General features: G+C 42.7%; 1 protein-coding gene across 3 annotated transcripts in view; it reads right to left on the bottom strand.

Annotated features, from left to right (window-relative positions):
- Nucleotides 1-5,372: 5,372 nt before the first annotated feature.
- The window catches only part of HS6ST1 (heparan sulfate 6-O-sulfotransferase 1), a 282,374-nt gene continuing 269,914 nt past the window's right edge, over nt 5,373-17,832 (bottom strand). For 2 of the 3 annotated variants that reach the window (XM_069213730.1, XM_069213731.1), the window contains exon 5: nt 5,373-13,665. In XM_069213730.1, the coding sequence (XP_069069831.1) occupies nt 12,957-13,665 (709 nt within the window). In that variant the 3' untranslated portion in view covers nt 5,373-12,956. The remainder of the gene's footprint in view (nt 13,666-17,832) is intronic. The other variant, XM_069213732.1, reaches the window with a different exon arrangement.

The raw sequence follows: 17,832 nt of genomic DNA, 5'->3' as shown, positions 1-17,832 counted from the left end.
TGTAATTATAGATTTGTGGCTCAGTGATATTGTGAAGGGCGAATAACTTACTTATAGAGGGATTTATCAGGTGTGGTAAAACAAAAACAGTTTATTTTACCATACTATGGTTGCTATCTTGCTTTAGTGTTTCCTAGAGTGCACCATGTGAATGTGATGAACAGAAGTGGGCTCAGAAGAGTGAAGCGTGGCTTTGAACAAGTGCTTATGAATATTTGTGGTGTGTTGAATACGCCTGTTAGGGTTGCTGTGAATGGTGTGAATATTACAAATTTGTCAGTTTTGGTGGATTGACTAGCAACTAATACTCACTTATTAAACCAATATATTTCAAATATAACTAATGGTTTTGCGTGAGGTTCCTGAAGAAAGTGGTGTGTGGGAATCAGTTGGTTCATGGTTTACTGCAATTGGAAATAGAACTTCAAAGGTTGGAGAGTGGTCAAGCGATGCTATACTGGCGAAGGTCTAGTGAGAATGGGGTTAACCCCAATAATCACAATTATCTTCTGCATTATAGGTTTATTTCTTAGTTTAAAGTTATTTGGGGTAATGTGTTGTAAGAAATGATTTAATAAAATTAAAAAAAAAGTCCAAGACAGTATAAATGTCGACCGGTAATAACAAACATGCATGAATATGAACTGGAAGATACTAAAGCTGAAGTATTCAACGGGTGTTCTGTAGCGTAGTTTTGTCATGATGATTTATCATCGGTGGCGGTGTTGAAAAAGATACCACAATTATATGATTTAATCAATAATAGCGTCTCGCAAAAGCAGTATTTTACTATGTTTAAAGTAATTACAATCTGTTAGCTTGACGCCTACTTGTATTTTTACAAATCCACATTTTTAATGCATCTGTTTGACAGTGTTTGGATTCCAACTCACCTTTTTCCTCCGTCTGAGCCTCTCAAAGCTCAGATTTGACCTCCAGAATTCAGTTAGTTCTCTTGTCTTCCGCATTCTGTATCATTTATGGAATATAATGCTTTCAGCTCTTGATGTTCCCAGAGAGGATAGATTTACAGTTGTATACAATTGAAGGACACTTCCTTCAGTCGAAGGGAGTGCTATTTATATTTTGAATGTGGTATTGTTTCCATGTAGGGCATAGTAGAGCATATTCATTAGATTTAGGGCACATTTTGCCAGAGCCTATGCCACAGTGGAGTTGGGCTCCTCTGTCGAGTGCAAAGTATGTTCTCAAGCGCAGACATCCCAAAAGTCTCCAGGAAGGGTCCATGAGCATACCAGTATTAAGAGGTTGTTAAGCTACCACTGGAGGGAATGTGGTAAGCTACTTACATGTGTTGGTGCTGTAGAGTCATTAAGTCTTACCGGGGTGAGGTATTGAGTTAGAGAAAAGACAACAGAAAGTGGGGCCCCTTTAAAGAGTGGGCTTTATACCCCCAGTCCATACCACTGGCTTAGAAACCACTGGCATTGGTCTGCTGGATGCTGTATGCAATATAAATACCAGTCCGACTGAAATCTCAATACATTCCTCACTGAGACATATAGTGCTCTTACAACATGGAATATTCATGCAAAGTAAAAATTGATGCATGTACTCAATAATATAAAATCTGATTTGATTTCTGGATTTAAGTCCCCTTTTTCCAGAAACATGTGTATTGTTGCCAAAGTTCTATAAAACCTGACTTTTCCACATTTCTTTCAGTAGTCCAGCAAAGACTTGGAATTCTGCCAATGTGTTTTTTCAAGTACAAATCTTTGTTGGTATCTTCCTAGGAACTCCTAATAGGGGAAAACAGAGTGAGGACTAGAATGCAGTTTTTCCCGGAACTCACTTCCTCCCAAGATTCAAGTTTGCCCGTCAGCGAGTTCAAAATTACCATGAAATGCCAAGTTATGCAACAAGAATGTAAGAACGAGTTAGGATGCAACCCCCCTTCACATCATAAATATGCGTTGTTAAAACTCTACAATGTAACCTGTCAAAAGTTGCCCTCTTGTCCTGGTCTATCCATAACACACAGCATTCTGTAGGTTTCTCGAATGCCATCTCGGATTTACTGCTTTTATTTCTATGCTTATATGCAACATCTTTCTTAGAAACGTCCAGCAGATAACATAAATAAATAAGTGATCAGATGGGAGTTAAATACCACCACACCCATTCGCAGGTTTCCACCTACCATGGGCTGTGGTTCAATTCACGCTGTTATTAATATATAGTGCCGTGAATGGAACTCTCCTTGTATTAACTACAGGGGTCTTGATTTCTGCCTTACTCACACTGCTTTTCTTCCCATTTCTCCAACTTTTCCTCCTTATTGGTGGAACACATTACACTTACTACTCTCATATAAAAGATATCGGGAATGGCAAGGAGAAGTTTACCACTATTCAATACTGGCATTAACCAATACATTTCATTTTGGTTTTGCTGTCATGTGTATAATATACTATATGGGCTTTCAGACAGTTCTGTTCATCTATTTGTCTGATATTGCGTCAGTCAAGTTTTTTTTTCTGTCCACTACAGCATACAGCATGGGGAAATAGGTCAGCCCACTTCAGCCATTACCTAACTTCACAGTGACTAGATGCTGCTCTTTCACAAAGAGCACATTTAGTCACAAAGGTGCTCCCTTCAGTGCAGGGGACTCTACGGCAATGCATGCTTTTTAAGATCATGTTTTTTTTTTGTTTGTTTTTTAGTTTGTCAAGATCCCAGTAGCTTACCCAATAATAAAGCTTCACAAAACCTGTGACAAAACAAGCACTGATAAAGCCAGAAGTCTGACAGCCATGCCAATGCGTATTTCCATTGTTTCTGTACACACTATTCTTACTGACACTGCATTACTATGAGACACAGCTGGGCAGACAGACTTTATGTAGGTGTGACTGCCTTTCATATGACAAAGCTGGACATTTCTATTTTGTATTAACATTACTGCCAGTTATGTCTGCTTGAAAAGAAACTACCCAGGTGCTGCCATGTCTTGAAATAAAATAGTTAGACTTCCAAAACCAGTTTAAGGAAAATCCTGTAACATCCAAATTTAAACAAATAAGGAGTGCATTGCTGTCCTATCGGACAACGAAGTAGATGTGCCACTCACCTTGTCTGATTTGTTTGGGTGTCCAAAATATCGGACTTTATAGTCCCTTACTGTTATAGTTGTGTAATATGTTTGTCGCTATCAAAAAGACCAGTGGCACCATAACTAGTTCCTCAGTCGTTTTTGCTACCCAGCATACTTTCTGGGTATTGGATGGCCCAATAATAAACAACCTCAAAATGAGCAATTTTATTTTTTTCAATATGACTTCTTCCCCTTATATATTTAAAAAAAAAAATAATCTATAACATCGCCTCCTCTGCTCTTCAAGGTGAAACAGCGGTACATGTTACTTTATATGAAACACTCGTACCCATTACCCATGCTTCTACACAGAGTAGCAAAGTAATATCCTTCCATGTTTGGCGGAAAGGGGAATGCAACTCCGAGATAAAATAAACTTCTTCGAAACAGAAGTCCGTTAAATTGGCTGGATGATAATTTGGGTATCCTAGTTCCTGAATTGAAACCGTAACCACGTCTCACCCTGCACGAGTTTCTTCGAACCCACAGACATGCCCTTTAGACGATCGCACACCTTTTTGAAAGCTCTGCATGTCTGATAACTCAACACAAGGAGATACTTGCACCTCCATGTCCTTGTCCACCTGCACACTGACTCGTTCCTAAATGAAGTAGGCAGACTTAAGAGTTTTTTATGTCACCAACTAAAAGCCTCTTTTCATCCAGCCTTCCTGCCAACTGCCACGGTCTGATGCTGCCCCCCACACTAAGAGGCAGCATCTGACTGGCTGGAGCTGCTTCAAGACATCAAAATATGCATCTGATGTTCATCGACATAGGTACAAGGGGCGTATTAACAAGTCCCCGTGAACCAATGGAGCGTCACTTTTTTTACACTCCTGTGGCCCACAGTGCAGACCTATATCTACAAGGCCACGCAAAGCCACTCTGCAAGGCTTTTTGCGGCCTTGTAGATATGGTGTAAGGCAACGCAGTGCAAGGTGCTGCATTGGGTGGCATGCAATGGGCGTTTCTGTGAGTGTTCCCACTCAACACCCATGGTTTTTGACACCACCTCAGATTTACAACATAGCCTAAGTCTCAGGCAGTGCCAAAAACGTACGCCTCTCCCACATTTTATCTTGTTTTTTCCTCTTTCCACGTGTGCTCCATTGCAGCACACATAATGAGGAAAACGCTTATCTTGATTGTTTTTATGCAGAAAGGTGCCTCTTCCTGCACAAAACAACCATGCCAACAACACAGACACCCTTACAACTTGGTGCAAGAGTGCCTGTGTTGGCGCATGGCTGCAATGTGTGCGCCAGCTGAAAGGACAGGAATGCACTGGATCTTGTAGATACCGTGCATTCCTGCCCTTTCATATTGGCGTAGGGCAGCACAGCAAAATGACTTGCGGTGCTGCCCTAATCCAATTCTTAAGGGCCATATTTACTAACATTTTGCGTCATGGTTGCACCACTTTTGTGGCACAATCATGACGCAAAATGCTAGTAGATATTTACAAAGCCATGCAAGGGGCTATTTACACCACTTTGCTGGGCTTTGTAAAGAAAATTTAACACAATACAGCGGGCATGCACTGCATTGTTTACATTTCATGCTGGGAGGCATTCCATGAGTAGAACATGGCCTTCCCATGTATCCACCCCTGGATTTCACGCAATCCGAGATTTACAAAGGTTTGTAAACCTGAGATTGCGTGAAATTGCTACAACTCCTATAGGATAGATTAACTAGTACAAAAATATTTTTTTCTCCGCGTTATTTCCTCTTTCTATGTGTGCTGCAAAGTGCAGCACACATAAAAAGAGGAAAATGTCTTGAGAGATTGTTTTTGTGCAGGAAGGTACCCCTCCTGCACAAAAACAATTCTTCTTGGTGCAAGGGTGCCTGCGTGCACCATGGTGCAAGGGTACCTGTGTTAACGCTACGCTGTCTGTAGTGCACCAGGCAAGGAGAGAAGAAATGCTCCATATCATTGTAAATATGGAACATTACTGTCTTCTCCTTTTCAAGCAATGCAGCAACTTTGCTACCTGCTCTGCGTTGCATGAAAGTTTAGTAGATATGCCCCAAGAGTCTTCCTTCAAATGTTCACAGACATGGACCTTGAAAAGAATAAGGATGACGACTGCAAGAGTCCAACCAGAAATACTTTGATGTTAGTCATGTAGTATTAAGATTGTGTGATTACCTTTTGACAGATAGGTCCTCCGAGGGGGTTAAACTGCTAAAGGAACATGGCTCATGATGCAGTAGATACACAGAAACATGACCATCCAAACACTTCTTTTTAGCATTTTAATACAAAATTATTCTTTTACAGTAGTGCTCTCCAAATTCACTCGGCGAAGTGGCTACCTGGGTGCGAGCAAAATTTGGGTGAATGAGTACAGGACAGGGGAAAACAGGCAGCGGACACATGGAGGAGCTATGGAAGCAAGTTCATGAGTCATCGATAGGCAAATTAATGCTGGAAGTGGACTGGAAGACAAAGGTAGAACGTCAAAGAACAATGAGCATATGAAGCGGCCTGTCAACGGTCTCTGGGCTGAAGAGCTCACACACTGCCAACCATAGGCAGGCAAGACTGGAGCCAAATCCCGTCGCTGAAACATTAAAATCAAAATGGCGGAATGTGCTCTTGGTTATTCAGAGTATGTCCTGTATGGAGTTCGAAAGGCTTGTTCTTCTGATCCATGTCGGTCAACGATGAGAGGTCACAGGTCATTAGGCAGCCCACTCCAACTTGGGGCAGATGTTTACGTGCGTATGCATTAGGAGACCCACCGTCTATTATAAAACACAACAACAAAAAAGACAAAAGAAGAAAATGTCTGTAGGCAGCAGGATTGATTCTACATACATTTTGTGAAACTACAGAAGAGAAAAGATTCACGCAGTACTTTGGGAATTGATCTGAGATGGACTAGCTCTTTGTGTAAAAATAATTTACAGATGTAGCTTAGTCATTTTCATGAAAACATCCTTAGAACCATGCCATGTCTGTGCCTATCATATATGTAAAATAGTGTTCAACTGAAGAAAACAGCCAACACATTTCCTTAACCATCCTAATATAACCAACAACTTTATGTGCAAGCTTTCACACCCTTAAAGAATCACTTCAGCAGGCTTCTGCCAGCACAACTGAGGCAAATAGTCTAAAACACCGCATTGAAGTTTTTATATGTGCTGCATCACATGTGCCATACGCCTCTGCGGAAATTAGCTGTTCCCACTGCACACAAGTTAAACATACATGTCACTCAGTCTATCCAAAAAAGGCTTTGGTTTCAAAAGCTTGAAATTAAACAAAGTAACTTAGTAAACAGCTTTGCTAGTTATTTCTTAGAACAAAGGCTATTACTGTTGGCTAGAATTGTACATGGTATTTAATATGAATGATACAAAGCGGGTAACTGTGTATTGTGGCCCTATAAAGCCGAGTAGCAGTTCTGGTAACGTGATAAATATGAAGTATGTAAATATCACTAATTTAACACACCAGCATTATGAGACCACAATTCATGCTACCCATTACATATGTTGTATATCTCTGGAGGCTTCCAAATGGGAAAATTCCGAAATAAGGATTGTTTCTCACAATATTCATGTGAACACAATTCAAGGTTAGGACATTATCTCTAGGAATAACAGACATGGAATCCACTCCTGCACAACAGTAGTCAAATATGAGAAGGTATAACAGAATCCATACATAATGGATTAATTTATGAACTACAGACTCCTAGAACGCAGTGGGTTAAGGGTGCTGGACATACGCATTTCTGATCTTCCAAAGGAGAGTTACAGAGCAGGAAACTACAGTGCAGGATTGCTCTACAAAGCCTTAGAGAGCCAATGCCCCTCACCTCCACTGCAAGAGATGCTGGGTTTCAAAATACCCACTCCACAGTGCCCCAGACCGCTTCTCACTGAACTCCTCTCCAAGGCATCAGGCCTGCTACAAACCAAGCAGGTATTCAGTCTACTCCTCGGAGAAGCAGTGGTCTTTTCTGGCACTCTTTACTGACCATACACTTGCAGAGAAATTATCAAATAATTGATTACCCCCAAAAAAATTACAGTGATCCCGGCAGAAAAATACCCACAGATTTGCCACTAGGGATGGTGATCAGCTAATCTGAGAGGTGCTTCAGGTTTTCATTGGGGTTTCTGCATTTACCTCTTTATTTTAGACTTTCTGAATGAGTGCACAAGAACAGCCTCATACTCACACTACATAAACTAGGACTCCCAGTTTTAAGTTAATTAATTGTGAAAATGTATATCTACATTTCTAAGTATTTATTTTTTGCCTGTATTACCAGTATGCATCCATATTTATTTTCAGCTTCGTGAACTAATGGGATCGGACCTAGTATATGTTCACATATATTTAACTAATAAATGGATACACATACTTTGATGGCTTCGCGTTTCAACATTCGAAGCCGGAAATAGAACAATAAACCTCTTGGGAAAATATTTGCATTAGAATATAAACAAGTGCAAATATACAGTTATTTAACAGCATTTCGTCACTTTTTACCTCGCTATGCTGTCAATTTGCACAGGTATTGGCCTAGAAATCTTGAATGACAGTATCGTGATTCATACAAACGAAAAACTATTTTCTGTATTTTTCTGCTTTTAAAAATATAGACACAAAACCTTTTTTTCCGGTCTGTATTTATCTGTAAAATCAATAAAAACGGGAAACTGAGAGCCTTACTCACTTTATAAGATTGATGATCCAAATGAATCTTTATCTACCATTCACCCTCAAGTTGCAACATCTGCATTGAACTGTAGAATGGGTGTGCGTTCTAGGGGCACACCCCGAAATAAATATTATAAAGTTAGGCTGTGCCACAGAAGTCTTCACAGACATCCCTCCTCTGAGCAGGTGGAGACGAGGCTGGCGGTGTAGCACACTATGTAATTGTATGTATTCACTCATAACATGAATTACTGTTCTTTTCTGCAGGATGGAAAACAGGAATTGACAGACAAACCAAAGGTTCCAATTAAAGTATTAATGCTCACAAGAGGTTGTATCTCCGAGTGATGAAAGCCTGCTGGGTCTGTTTCATTTATACAGGCAGTGAGATAGCTCCAGTGCAAGCCGAGATGAAGGAAAGGGCTCTAAAAAAGTATAGTCGACCGACGAATGGAAGATTACCAGACAATGATATACAATTGATGAAATCATGTAACAAATGTTCTAATTCATCATTTTAAGTTTACATTTTTAGAGAAAAAAAAATGACAGTTCACGTCTAGAACACCAGAGGCAACCAAGCTAACTATTCTTCGGCTGTTGATGAATTTGGTTGCAGCAGAAGCCGATGGGTATTTAAAGTCCCCTAAGACCGTTTTGTTGAGTGAATCGCCCTGTTTCCCTGTAGGATGGTGGCAGCGACCTCTCAAAATACATTGCAGGACTATGGACTTGCAGGCCCGTTTTCGCCTCTTTGAGGCAATACTTACAGAGGGTGCTTTGTTGTACAGAAACACTGATGCAAAGGCTTGTATTTGAGCCTCGGGTATTAGAGTATGAAGGTTTGCTTGCTCCCGGCACATCAACCATTGCGACCACAGTATCCTTTCTCAGTTACATGTACTGGTGTCCATTAAACTCCAGTTTGGCAGTCACACCAACTCAAGGAACATCTGCTTGTGCCTTGAGGGATACTGATTCATCTCCTTTTACGGGCCTCTGGGGGCTGTGCAAGGCTCCTCCTAGCTCTTCTCATGTGAAAAATCTACAGTCAAGATGTCTTATATATATATATCTGCCTGCTCTCCATCACAACTATGGCTTAATCCTATTCTTCATGTCACAGTGGTCATGGAGGGGCGCAGCCAGGTCCATTCTGTCCTTGTCCACCCATCAGACTCCCCCTTTCTGTATATTTATAGTCCAGGGCTGCCGCAGTCTCTGCGCCAGAGATTAATACACCGTGAGCAGCAACCCAGGAGTATCTGTGACAGACACCGCATGAATGTTATAGGCTGCATGATGTTGCACGCATTGTGATAGGATTCATAGGCCAAAGGCAGGTTAAACTACTTACCGATGAACTCTCTCCAAATCACTGGGAATGGTAAAGGTAGTAATCGCAGGTGACTTTAAGCTCTATCGGGAAGACGTGCAAATGTTCTGCCTCGGTGTTTATGAATCCTATGATTTCCATGGACACCTAGTCAAATACATTTCTTGGTGCAATCCATGAATTGTTTAATCTTACTGCTTCCTAAGGCCAAGCAGCGGGAATATATCCAAACATTCCATTTACAGCCTACAAAAAAAGAAGGTAGTCATGTGTCTCTAGCTGCATACCTTATCCTTTACCTCTGGTCTAACAGCGGTGTCCAAGAAAGTGTTTTCCTTTACGCAGTTTTAAGTGGAGCCACAGAAGGTAAGCTCATTTTCTATGCTATGTGCTGTGCTGACAGTCCCAGCATCCAGATGGTTCTGACTGACGGCGAACAATCCACATTCCACTCACAATTTGCTTTCCAACCCTTCTCTGCCTTTCATACAGTCAAAGGAGCTCAAGGGTTCAGCTACGATGCACTCCATCCTGATTGGGGTAATGTTAGAAATGTAACTAGTTCTCGGGCTTTGGATGGCACAGGCTGACCGCTGGTGCCCTAAACGCAGGTTGATTACATCTGTCAAACAGTTGTAATTAGTCTGGACTTCAGTAAGGGACTAAAGGCATTAGCTGCCCTAGAAGAAGAAATATAAAAATCTGATTTCTACCTGTTTGCTGGTTCGTTACCTGCCAGAGACAGATCTAAGACTCTGGAAAATTTCTGCTGCTGGAACCTGCCCTGGAAATAGAGGACGCTGTAATGCTTCGTGGTACAGTAGGAGCAGGCTCATGACCTGGAGGCCAAGCCAACTGAAGCCTCTTTGAGGTTGCTTTGAGCTGACCATGAGCCATTGAGACCTTGTAGCCTATCTAGGAAGGACCTACAAGCATCTCTGTACTACATAAAGTATTCCAAGACAGAGTGGGGTGAACCTTCATCACCTAGATCCAATTGGAACCTTTCCGACTTTTGGGGAGTCGGGATCTGCCCATTTCTAGTCCCATTGGTTTAGGGTTTCTCTTTATCCTTGGCCTTCCGGTGAAGAACTGTTGGCTGCAGCCACATGCCTTGATTCTGCAATGATTCAGAATCTCTTTCTCATCCTTACAGATCAAGAGATGGCACCATAAGAAAGTGTGGGTGAAACCTAATCCTACATCCCAGTTACCCCATAACAAATGTTGAACCTGTGATTCTTATGGGTGCGAGAGCTAGTTTGGTGCTGTTGCTGCTCGAAAATCTTGACTACAACTGGTCAGTGTCAAAACATGAACCTTTATGTTCTGCTACCTAGGGAGACATACTTTGGGTCTAACCCAAATCCAATACTAGTGAAACCAGTGGCAAACTTGAGTGTGACACTAGTTTTGACTTCAACAGCTGTGTATATAGATCACTTATTTTAAGGGGGCCCTTTTAACTTTACAAAAAGGCTGACCTACTGGTATTATAACTTTTCACTTTAAGACCAGTGTGACGGCCCTGCCTATCTCCTATTTTTGGATGGCTTGGATTTTTTTTGTTTTTAATGGATTTCAAGCTACTGAAACTCGGTGAACTATCCAGCCTTCCCCCTCAAGGCCACTAAACAAAAATCAGGGCCCATGTGTCTTAACCATCTAAATTCATTAATGCATTCTATGAGGCTCCAAATAAATAGAACCCATAGAAAAAGGGAGAGTTGTCAAAATCTGCGATGGACAAAATATAAGTGCTCTATTTAGGCTAGGATTGTAACTCGCCCTCAGGAAGTATTATCATCATTTGGCTTTGCTAATTTCTATAATTTTACGTATCCTACTTTCCTACCTGTAAATAAAGATCTAACCACTGAATTGACATTGTGTTTACTGAATAACATTGCATATGCCATACAGCAAAAGAGTTCCAAAAGCTCTATCACCCCAAAACGTAGAGCACGAATAGACCATTCGACTCAAGAGAAGGAAGGGAGTATTCTTTGTGGAACATCACAGGCGTTGATAGTTTCCAACACAGACACTGATCAGTGGTCACTGGCTGCACAAGGACCAAGAAAAAATGTATTGTAATTATGAATTGTGAGCACAGCGTTGAAGGATAATACTTCCTGATGTAAAGAAGCCCATTAATTCGGGATTCAATGCAAGCTATAGAGATGTGGGAAACCTGTGAGCTGGGACAGGTTAGGAGCCAAATCCTAACATGGGTTCACCAAGCTCTTGAATGGTTCGTTTGTATAATATATATGCTGTGCTCAGGTACCATCTGGGTTTCTTTCATGCCCAGGCTTCATAAGATAGATAAAGGTTTCACCACTGGGGCAAAAAGAGACCCATTTTGGCTTTCCAGAGAGTATTGCCAATACTCTCTGTGAATTAAAGTTAAAACCGGTAATTTCTCTGAATGTGCTACCTTTCAGCATACAAAAACAAAACAGAGAAATCAGTGGACATTATGTTCAAAGTGACTTGCTGCCTCCTCCTGTCCTTTGTTACTGGAGGCGAAGGAGTAGAGGGGCTAACAAGAGGTATCACCCAATATGTTCAAACCAGAGCTTGACGCACTGGCCATCTTAATTGTCATTTTATTTTATTTTTTTTGGGGGGGGGTGGAAGTGGGGGATTGGGTGATTATATATGTGGGAAGGGGTGGGGGGGGGGGGGGTGTGCCTGCGCATACACACACTGAAGTTTCCTCTTGTTGCCAAATAAGCTAAATTATGGGCAAAATATTTTCCCACCATGCTTACATTTGCCAAAATAATTTTATTTCGATTTTTTGGGGGTTGGGGCATGCGCTTAACCAGTCCTCGGTGAGACCTGTATTTGATACCCATATAACGATAACCAGAGACACATAGTGGTATTTTACATTAACTTTATATACATAAAACAAACAAAAAAAACATTTTCGACCACAAATATTTTGGCCTTTTTAAGTGGCTCCTGCTGCCAATAACAGGTAAGGCAGTTTTGGAACTGTGTTTCAGGATTTGAAAGGTGAGCCAGTGAATCAGCGTAAGATCCTACGCTGGAAAAAAGTGTCTTGCATCAGGTCTTTGGATTGTGTCAGCTTACCCTTGGGCAGCATGTGCAGATCCCTTGCCTCCACCATACTTATATGGTGCATAGGAAGGACAGCCTAGGCTGCAATACTAACATTTCTCATACTGGTGGTGGTCAATCTCAGGTCGATGGCTTTTCTTTCACGGGCATCCCTGCATTTGCCTTCAGTGCCACAGGCATGAACTGATACTATGTCTCGTCATTCGACCTGCCCCCGGTCTTACAGTCAGACCAAATTAACCATAAACAAATATGAAATTCTGCAGCAGTTTAACAGGTAGGGGTCCTAACGCGCATTTCGTATGCATAGAGTGAAGGGTCCTTAATCAAGCCAACAATGCCCAGTGCGTGATTAATAGCACATTCGACTTTCATGGACAGGATACATTTCCCTTACCGAGCCTGGGCCTAGCCTTTCCCTTTGTGATCACGGTAATCAATGCCCTGCGATCAGTGATCAACTCTGGTCTAGCCGACGCCTAAGTAGTTGTATGTTAAGTCAGACTTTAACAGACTTTCTAAAGAACGATGACACCTTTCCTAGCTTGTAGAAATAGTAAAAACGTTTTTTCTTCTCTCCAAAGAAGTGTTTCACATTTCTGGTAAAAATGTTTAAGTGTCACCCTTTCTCTTTTGTTAGGTTTCATGATTATTCAACCTGGAAATGAAAAGTAAGCCCCCACAATGCCCTCATGAGTATAAAAGTTCGCCCCTGACTACCATTTCTCTATGATATGGCTCATGTAGTCCTCGGTGGGCCAGCGCCCTTGCTCCTCTGTCTCCTCCTTCGGCAAGGCCTCATTGGAGCGATGGAGAAGCCGCTCTTCCCGGTGCTTGATTCGCTGCTCCCTGCGCTCCAGCTGCCGCTTGAACTGGTAGCGCTGCTGAAAGAGGTCCTTTGCATAGTCGTAGAGCTGCATGTCCAAGTCATTGAGCTCCTCAATGCGCTGGATAGTGTCATTGTCCAGGTCTACCCCGCCAGCCCGTGTATTATTGTACTGCATGAAGGGCCGAATGAACTTCAAGTTGAAAGTCCTCTCAAACAAGTACTGGGTCTTCCGCTGGAACTCTGTCAGACCAAAAAAGGCCATATCCTTGAGGTTCTTTTTGGCACTCTCCAGCAAAACCTGGGCCCGCTTGTTCTCAGGAATGAACGACATATTGTAGCACCCCACAAGGCTGAGGTCGGCCAACATGCGCACCTGGCGGTTGTTGGCCAGGTTGTAGGGGCACTCCATGAACTCAGCCAGGGTGCAGCCTGACCAGTCTGTGCCCTCGTAGCAGGGCGGCAGCTCATCTGGAGTTGGCGTCCGGCCATCGCACATGTGCAGGGATGTCTTCCAGGTGGCACCACGCTGCACGTGCCGCCATTCACTTAGATACCGTGACACCGGGTCCCTCAGCAGGGTGATGTAGAAAAACTTCCTGCGGCAAAAGAGAGGGTAGAGTTAGTAAAAGGAAAATACATCAAAACAGGCTCATAGATACAAGAGAACTGTGGTATGTGGAAGTACAACGTAATGAACAGATATGGAAATTCAGTAAATAAGGACCATAGGAAAACTGGTGAAACTTCATACACTCAACCTTTTTTCCTAGCGTTCTCTGTCAGCAGACCAACCCGCATAAGTATGGGGTCAGTAACGACTCACTGATCTTACCCAAAATATAAATGACTGCTAGATACGCTCTTTAATATATCTGCCAAAGACACCACAGTACACCGGTATAGCAAGAATGCATTTCCAGGGCTTTTCTTGCCACACCATGCCCTTCAATTTTGTCTCTACCTCAGGCTTTGCGGCTAGTGACAGCAGAATGACAGCCAAGTTACGTGCCAGTAACAATGCTTCCATGCAAGACAAGGTGCAAGTGGGAGGGAGAAAAGGGTAAGCACAAGTTACAGAGGACAACAGTAGAGGAAGGTGACAGCCACATCTAGTCAGACCGTTTTCCAGGAGACTGAAAAAGTGCTGACCCCTACTTTGGTCCTTCTTTTGCCTGTAGTAATGTCAGATATGAATTATGGTGGCAGAAATCATGTAGTCAGAGCCTAGCCTCTACGACCGTCTGTAGGTGCTGGGCAGGGAGCCCAGCTTTCATGTGTGCTCTGAAGGACTGCGTCCCCTGTCAGGGCTGCTGGAGAGAGTGGCAAAGGCCAGAAGGAGCTGGCAGGAGACTCCAGGTAGAATATCTCTTAGGAACGCCTAAAATCATTACTGGAGGATCCACATGTATAGAAGCCATACTTTGCATTAAATACACCTTTTGGATATGAATCAATCCCAGCAGGTTTGCTCTTCTACATTCATGCGCAGTTTTAAACTTTCGTGAATCAGTGAATGGTTTCACGTATATGTGAGGAAGAAAATGTTTCAGTATAAAATGTTCGATTGAAGTTGTCCTGGCCAAAGTTCCTCCCTCTGGAATAGAGCGTGTACCACACTTTGCAAACAATTGCTCCTGTCCTCATTGCTGCCCTAGAAATGGACTAGCTAGAAGCCAGCCCCATTAGTATACAGAATTGTGCATAGGGGCATCTTTAAGTTGCCACAAGCAGACCATTACCTCGATTCTGACACTTTGCTCAGTGGAGACCTACAAGATCATTCAATATATGCCGTACACTGTATACGCTTTCATTTAATGCAGCCTGGACATACAGTGCTTTTACTGGCAAAGCAAGAAGGTACTACAAAGACAGTTGTTGTCACACACGGAGCGCATTACAGAAAGCAGAAGGGCAATCTTCAGTGTCGCATGTAACAGATACAAGAAAGCAGTTACTTACTTTTAACAATTGCTTCACAGCTTAAATTTTCTAGAGTAACAAACCTTTTCCCCCAAACTACACGACTGGATGGTGGAATAGTGCACAGTATGTGATTTGAGAAAAAGTTAATGCTGAAAAACATGACCTGTTAGAAAGCAAGCTTCACAAACGCACAACAGTGCAATGCAATCTGATTAGAGAGAAAGTATAGAGAGCAATGGACTTCCCCCCTCACACAGAGGAACGGAGGAACGTTAGAGTACAGCTGGAAATGGTGCATTCCACAGAGCGCGCAAGACAGGATGGACAGCAATGCCGGCTTCCCCCACAGCATGAAGCTGGCAGATGTGATTTTACTCGCACACAGAAAGCACAAGTTCTGCAGTAAGCCTCCCTCACACCTACCCACGTCATCATTCCCACAATATGTAAAGTGGTACGTCAACTTATTTATTTGATGCAACCAAACCACATTTCCACATTCACAAAAATCACAAGATACGGACAAAAAAAGAATCTAGTACTCGCCGACTACCCAGTACAAGCAATGCTTAATTTGTGCCTGTTTGCCAGCGAGAGGCACTGGCACTCATTTATGGGGAGCAGGGCTTATTTTCCATGAGTCGGGTTCACAGCAGAAGAGAGGTGGGCAGAATTGGGAGAAACGAGGAAGAAAAGAAATATAGGAAATCTGTAACAAAAAATAGAGTCTGCAAGAGTGAGATGAAGAGAGGAAGTGTAGGATGGTGGAAGAAACAGACATGAGGTATGCAGCCTTGGTATTCAGCTACCTCAGCAATCGGGGTGGCGGATCCTCTGAAAAATGTTGGGCCCCTGTGCTTACTTGCTTTATTTTTACAAATTACGCCAGGGCAGGAGAAAAGTAAGCAGGTCAGAAATACCAATGTAAGCTTCCTGCTATCCCAGCACACTATTTTTATTTACTTATCTTCCTGTTTCATATATAGCCGGCCTGTTACTTTTCAGAGTGCTTAGTACAGCGGGCACCAAAGTAGGTCTATCCGGGCATCCATACAATGTGATTTGAAGCACTCTCGTAGTAAGAGGAACGGGATCTGGAGACGTCATGCATCAGAGTCAGGCCTTTGTGTGTCCCAAGCTGACACGGGATAGGATGCCTTTTTCTGCAGCATCACGAGCCCAGGAACATTAGGGAAGTCCGAGAAAGAACTCCCCTGCTTTTCATTAAGGGAAGGAGTCACCGGCTGAGATTATGAAAACGGATCTCCACCCAGGCTAGCTGCTGCTGGTTGATATATAATGCTGTTATCAATATTAGTGGGGGCGGGGGGTTACTGAGAGGTCGGAAGAGGTTATAAAATATCGCTGATGAATAGGACAAAAATATACCCTCAAGGGTAGAGTTTTAAAGGAAGGCAAACAAGAGAACTCGCAGTGCAGGAAGGAAGTCTCTAATGCAATTTCGTTTTTTTCTTTTTTTTTTTTTTTATATAAATGTCTAAATGCAGTATAACAGCAAATTCTCCAAGAGCTACTGCTGGAGTAAATAAATGCCTAAGAGTAATGGGTGGAAATGAAGTCCCATCTCGCCCAGCAGTGGTAAGCAGAGCGGGGTTTTAGGTAGTATTCTAGGATGGGAAAGAGACCGAGATGGAGGTGTAACAGAGTGTGCGGAGAGGGTGTAATGTGAAGAAAATGCATAAAACATGCTCCAGGGGAGGGTTAAGCACAAGAAGAAGGAAAGCCATCAAATAAGGAGCAAGCAAACCAGAGTGACGAAAAAGACAACCAACATAAGCGATGGACAGATCCAAAGCCCATTAAAAGTACTGGTACTGAACAGAAAAAGGCCTTCAACAACAGACTGCTAAAAGGTGAGACCTAAAAATGAATGAAAAGTAGGCTTCAAACTATGGTAGAAACAGTGGATTTATGAATGGGACCTTGTGATGTACGCCTTGGAGCTCTAAATGGTTCTCTGACTGCGTGAACACGTTGAACGTATTATTTAGTAGGGCCCTACAAAGGAAAGTGGCATAAATAACAGATGCATTAAGCACAGAGAAGGACATACTATCTTTATAAACGTATTTGAATATGGGCAGAGCTCGGTGGGGTGTGTTGGAAAGGAGAGATTTGCACAGCAATGCCTGCAAACCATAATAAGTCATAAGCAGAGTATAGACAAAAAGGAACGATAGTGATCAGCGAAAGCGAACAGGGCCTGGAGTGATTTTAAACACCCATCTATGTATGCAGAGTACTAAGCTGCTGTGTGTAAAGCAGATGCAAGGCTGCAGTAGATGGCAATCTTTACAAGCAGAATCTAGAGCATACTCGTGACACAGTTTTAGTACTTTTCACCTGGGAAAGTCACTGATGTGCTCTCTACGCCAGTCATAGTCCACCAGTGAAATCCCCGTTCTGCTCCCACCCCTCAAAATAGTGGTGCTACCTTGGTTTCCCTCAAAATAACCCTGCTTTCCCATCGCGGTTTTCTTTGTTCCGGGAAAAGTGACTAATTTGGATGGGGCATGCCACAACCCAGATGCAAAGCTGTGACCAACGTTTGCGGATGGAGAAGGGTGCCCCTCAACCCCTGGATTTGTTTCCGCTTTATGGGAAAAGGAGGTTCCCTCCATAAACCCGCTTCACCCCTTCCACCCTGACATTTCTGCCTCTGCACTTGCCAACAGGGATATGCGTGGGGCTGGATTGTACGTGGCAAGAGCCCTGGATTCTCAGTGATGTGGGATGTAAAGAGAATCCATTCCCTCAAGTTATCTTCAGACTTTACATGGAACCTCTGCTGTGGCCAAGCACAAGAGGAAAATTGA

This window comes from Pleurodeles waltl, chromosome 11 (genome assembly GCF_031143425.1).
Source record: "Pleurodeles waltl isolate 20211129_DDA chromosome 11, aPleWal1.hap1.20221129, whole genome shotgun sequence".
In the NCBI taxonomy this organism is placed as follows: Eukaryota; Metazoa; Chordata; class Amphibia; order Caudata; family Salamandridae; genus Pleurodeles; species Pleurodeles waltl.
The sequence above is the reverse complement of the archived record's forward strand: the minus strand, read 5'-3'. Positions and strand labels throughout refer to the sequence as shown.